Here is a 5491-nt window from a genome sequence, read left to right as displayed (position 1 = left end):
GCCCTCCTGGCTGGGGTCCTTGTTGTAGCCTCCTCCGCCATCATCCACCTGGAAAATCAAAAAACAAAATCAAATTACTTTCAATCGATAAAATGTATTTTGTAAAGCCCATCAGCGGTGGTCACGAAGTGTTTTAAAGATACAAAGCCTAAAATCCTAAAGAGCAAAACAAAAAGTGTATTAGTCATACAGGGTACAGATGGGTACAGGGTACAGATGGGTACAGGGTACAGATGTAAATGGTACAATGAAATGCTTACTTGAGCGCTTCCTCTCAACAGTGCGATGAAATATGAAATGGGTGGCAGGTAGCCAAACAGTGAGGAGCGTTGGGACAGAAACCGAAAGGTCGTTGGTTTGCATCCCTGACTAGGGGGAAAAAACATGTCTGTGCCCATAAGCAAGGTACTTAACCCTAATTCCTCATGCAAGTCGCTCAGGGTTCAGTTTTCCCAAAAGCATCTTGAGGCTAATTAAGTTCCTCATTAGACCCTTCGTAGGAGCATTGTTAAATCTCCAAGCTGTTTCCCCCAAAACCGTCGGTTTTATCTTTACCTTAAAACAGCTAAGTGTTAGATGCTTTTTAAAATCTTTTTTTGCCCTCCCACGTCACTTTATAAAACAGAAGATCTCCGCTGAACATAGAATCAAATAATAAATAATAAAACTGTTTTATCCGGCTCTGTGACTTTCAATAACTTTATTACAAAATTGTCTTGGCAATTGATACAAAAATTAGTCACGTATGAAAACCGAGAGATTACTAAAATAAACGCTAGGCTACAGGCCTAGTTGTAGCATGTTCAAACAATTGAGTTCTATTTTTTTGTACTTGTAGGCTTCTGTCTATAATCTGTCTCAATACATTTAATGATGTGTAGCCTAACATGTACAAAGTGACAAGTCACATTATAATGCTTATAGGGTAAGCATTAGAATCAGCCTCCTCGATATTTGCAGCCGTAGGTGGTAATACCTCTCGAGGAGCTGATCAGTCGTCACTATTGTGAAATAATTAAATGGTTTTTAAGGTTAAGATTTGAATGGAGAAAGCTGATCCAAGATCCTATCAGTACTGACACATATCTCAACGATGCACCTAGCGACTGTCGTCTCTGCCTAGTGTTTTGGAAATGTTACATCTTCGGACATTGTAGGAACAATGCATCGTTAAAAACACGCGAGCCTGGGTTACGTCGATACCGGGAAACCGGGCCTTGGATAAGAACGTCTGCTAATTTACTAAAATGTAAAATATTAATGTAAAATGTAAATACAAAAAAAATAAGGCAATAAGTTGGTTAAAAAAGGTGTTTCATACAATGTCAATAAAAACCTTAAAGATTATATAAAATTACAGAATCATTTATTGGAAGAAAAGATGTATCAAAATAATCAGAGTTTAATTTTGTTATATGCACAGGATACCTGTGCAACTGGTGTAAAATGGCTAGCTAGTTAGTGGTGCGCGCTAGTAGCGTTTCAATCTGTGACATGACTCACTGAGCCCTTGAAGTAGTGGTTTCCCTTGCCCATCAAGGGCCACAGCATTTGTGGAGCGATGGCTAAGAATGTGGAGCGATGGCTAAGAATGTGGAGCGATGGCTAAGAATGTGGAGCGATGGCTAAGAATGTGGAGCGATGGCTAAGAATGTGGAGCGATGGCTAAGAATGTGGAGCGATGGCTAAGAATGTGGAGCGATGGCTAAGAATGTGGAGCGATGGCTAAGAATGTGGAGCGATGGCTAAGAATGTGGAGCGATGGCTAAGAATGTGGAGCGATGGCTAAGAATGTGGAGCGATGGCTAAGAATGTGGAGCGATGGCTAAGAATGCGGAGCGATGGCTAAGAATGCGGAGCGATGGCTAAGAATGTGGAGCGATGGCTAAGAATGCGGAGCGATGGCTAAGAATGCGGAGCGATGGCTAAGAATGCGGAGCGATGGCTAAGAATGTGGAGCGATGGCTAAGAATGCGGAGCGATGGCTAAGAATGCGGAGCGATGGCTAAGAATGTGGAGCGATGGCTAAGAATGCGGAGCGATGGCTAAGAATGCGGAGCGATGGCTAAGAATGTGGAGCGATGGCTAAGAATGTGGAGCGATGGCTAAGAATGTGGAGCGATGGCTAAGAATGCGGAGCGATGGCTAAGAATGTGGAGCGATGGCTAAGAATGCGGAGCGATGGCTAAGAATGCTTCAAAGGAGGCAGTTGTGTTTAGATCATCCCTTATTGGAACCCAGGTTGAGGGAAAGGAGAACAACGAAAGCAGCAGAGATACACACAGACCAACTAACAAAGTTACAGGTTCCCCTCCCAACATATTGTCAAGAATATATATATATATGTACAAAAATAATATCCACCTCCTCCTCTTCGTCGGAGAAGAAGTATGCTACTCCAACCCTAAGCTCCTCTTTCTCCAGTCCGGACGGATCTCCGGTGGGCAGCTCGCTGTAGCTGAGGTGAGTTATCCGGTCCAGGTGGTTTCCCATCAATGACAAAGCCCCAACAGAGGACAGGCATGGAATAAGGTGCCTGGGGAGGTAGGAGGGGATGGGCGGGAGACCGAGTGGGGAAGAGAGACGTGAGTGTTGGGATACAAAAACAACAACCAAAAAGGAATCTCCACTAAATAGGCTCATTACACTAAATCACAAGTTGGAGAAATATAAAAAAATACTTTCACTGGAGTGACGTAGTTAAAAGGTTTACATTTGCATTTAAAATAGTGCGCACAGTGCCCGGTAGACTGCACTGGTCCGCTAGACTCACATACTCCACAGCCAGAGAAAACAGTCCACAGTCACGTAGCGAGGTCAATGATCAACTCTCCAGTTACTGAACCGCGTTCCTTTTGAAAGACGAGAACACTGGTCTGTCGCGCTCATCCTATCCCATGCCTTTAACCAGGCATCTACTCTGGTTTACTGAAAGACAAAAGGTTGAGAAAACAGCTGGGCTGGAGAGAGAGAGAGAGAGAGCAGGCCAGAAAAGCCACAGTTAAAAAGGGAAAAGAGAGAGAGCCAGGTGCACTTCTGCCCTCTTGTAGAAAGAAAAGAGTGCGCCCTGACAAAAAGCTTCAGATGTGTCTATGCCCCGCCAGACAGACGCACCGTGGGATAATAACGCATGAACCTTTAACACACTGAGTGTGGAAGACGGATTTATAGAAGTGGTTACCTGCACAAGACCCGGACAAACGGTTATATATCCTGTCGTTCCATCCGTGGGCTTTCTCTCTCCGTCTCTGTCTCCCTCTGTCTGTCTCTCTCTCTTTTACACTCTCCTTCTATCCCCCAATCCTCCCGCAGCCTGTGTGCGTAACGTGTGTTTTCGGCTCCTCTCGTCTTTAAGTAGGTCTAACTCGGAGAGCTCCGCCTTCACTAGCAATACCCGCCCTCGGCGCAGCCCATTGGTCCAAGGTCACTTTCTCATTCTGCATTGGCCAATCAGAAAGCCTGATCCCCACGTCAATCAAGCCAGCCTCCAATAGCGTGGGCGAGGAGTAGCAAGTGGTGTTTTTGTTACTGTGGCCTAACCTACTGTAGCATGCGTAAAAAACAACGTCTGAAACTAGATCCTACATACTGCTCTTGACAAGATGAAGAACCACTGTCGTGGGAGGTTCTCTTCTGCACTGTTCAACCAATCCAGAGAATGTGGAGGAGGAGTTAACATGGAGTGTCACCTCGTTAACGTCCAAACTGGAGCGCAGGACAGGTTCCATTCCCCCTGAAAAGCAGAACATCCGGTTGTAAGGGCCTGACAGAGGGTGGCATGGTGTTGTTGTTAGAGGGAGAGGAGGAATACGAGACAGAGAGAGACTGTATATATACATAAAATGAGATTTGTAATGTCTTTATGCTATTGGAACTTCTGTGAGTGTAAAGTTTACTGTTCATTTATATTGTTCATTTCATTTTTGTATATTATCTACTTTACTTGCTTTGGCAATGTTAACTTATTGTAGGGAGGAGGAATACTAGAATACGAGACAGACAGAGAGGTGTGTGTACATAAGTATCTACTAAATGACTATAATGTCATTTAACCCTTTTTTTACCAGGTAAGTTGACTGAGAACACATTCCTTTTAAGTTTCACATTTTGTAGTGAAATACCTTTCTTGCTCTTTCCCAACAATGCAGTAATCAATATCCGTAGTACTATAAAGTAAAGTAGAACAAAAACACGATTGAGTAAGCAGGGTTAGTTCCAGGGTCAGGGTCAGTTCCAGGGTCAGGGTCAGTTCCAGGGTCAGTTCCAGTGCCAGGGTCAGTTCCAGTGCCAGGGTCAGTTCCAGGGTCAGGGTCAGTTCCAGGGTCAGTTCCAGGGTCAGTTCCAGGGTCAGGGTAAGTTCCAGGGTCAGTTCCAGGGTCAGTTCCAGTGCCAGGGTCAGTTCCAGGGTCAGTTCCAGGGTCAGGGTCAGTTCCAGGGTCAGTTCCAGTGCCAGGGTCAGTTCCAGGGTCAGTTCCAGTGCCAGTGTCAGTTCCAGTGTCAGTTCCAGGGTCAGTTCCAGGGTCAGGGTCAGTTCCAGGGTCAGTTCCAGGGTCAGTTCCAGGGTCAGGGTTAGTTCCAGGGTGAGTTCCAGTGCCAGGGTCAGTTCCAGGGTCAGTTCCAGGGTCAGGGTCAGTTCCAGGGTCAGGGTCAGTTCCAGGGTCAGGGTCAGTTCCAGGGTCAGTTCCAGGGTCAGTTCCAGGGTCAGGGTCAGTTCCAGGGTCAGTTCCAGTGCCAGGGTCAGTTCCAGGGTCAGGGTCAGTTCCAGGGTCAGGGTCAGTTCCAGGGTCAGTTCCAGTGCCAGGGTCAGTTCCAGGGTCAGTTCCAGTGCCAGTGTCAGTTCCAGTGTCAGTTCCAGGGTCAGTTCCAGGGTCAGGGTCAGTTCCAGGGTGAGTTCCAGTGCCAGGGTCAGTTCCAGGGTCAGGGTCAGTTCCAGGGTCAGTTCCAGGGTCAGTTCCAGGGTCAGGGTTAGTTCCAGGGTGAGTTCCAGTGCCAGGGTCAGGGTCAGTTCCAGGGTCAGGGTCAGTTCCAGGGTCAGGGTTAGTTCCAGGGTCAGTTCCAGGGTCAGGGTCAGTTCCAGGGTCAGGGTTAGTTCCAGGGTCAGGATCTGGGTTAGGGTCAGTTCCAGGGTCGGGGTCAGGGTCAGTTCCAGGGTCAGGGTCAGTTCCAGGGTCAGGGTCAGTTCCAGGGTCAGGGTCAGTTCCAGGGTCATGGTCAGTTCCAGGGTCAGTGCTGGGTCAGTTCCAGGGTCAGGGTCAGTTCCAGGGTCAGTGCTGGGTCAGTTCCAGGGTCAGGGTCAGTTCCAGGGTCAGATCCAGTGCCAGGGTCAGTTCCAGGGTCAGGATCTGGGTCAGGGTCAGTTCCAGGGTCAGTTCCAGTGCCAGGGTCAGTTCCAGTGCCAGGGTCAGTTCCAGGGTCAGGATCTGGGTTAGGGTCAGTTCCAGGGTCGGGGTCAGGGTCAGTTCCAGGGTCAGTGCTGGGTCAGTTCCAGGGT

General features: G+C 47.5%; 1 protein-coding gene across 2 annotated transcripts in view; it reads right to left on the bottom strand.

Annotated features, from left to right (window-relative positions):
• The window catches only part of LOC123991519 (protein LRATD1-like), a 4334-nt gene extending 995 nt beyond the window's left edge, over positions 1-3339 (bottom strand). Inside the window, exons 1-3 of one of the 2 annotated variants that reach the window (XM_046293130.1) lie at positions 3182-3339; positions 2365-2536; positions 1-48 (exon numbers count right to left, since the gene is read on the bottom strand). The exon at positions 1-48 is cut by the window's left edge and continues 995 nt beyond it. In XM_046293130.1, coding sequence (XP_046149086.1) covers positions 1-48; positions 2365-2493 — 177 coding nt within the window. In that variant the 5' untranslated portion in view covers positions 2494-2536; positions 3182-3339. Of the gene's footprint in view, positions 49-2364; positions 2537-2713; positions 3085-3181 lie in introns of those variants that run through there. The other variant, XM_046293129.1, reaches the window with a different exon arrangement.
• Positions 3340-5491: the final 2152 nt, after the last annotated feature.

Source organism: Oncorhynchus gorbuscha, linkage group LG12 (assembly GCF_021184085.1).
Source record: "Oncorhynchus gorbuscha isolate QuinsamMale2020 ecotype Even-year linkage group LG12, OgorEven_v1.0, whole genome shotgun sequence".
In the NCBI taxonomy this organism is placed as follows: Eukaryota; Metazoa; Chordata; class Actinopteri; order Salmoniformes; family Salmonidae; genus Oncorhynchus; species Oncorhynchus gorbuscha.
Note: the sequence above shows the minus strand (reverse complement) of the source record. Positions and strands in the feature narration are given on the sequence as shown.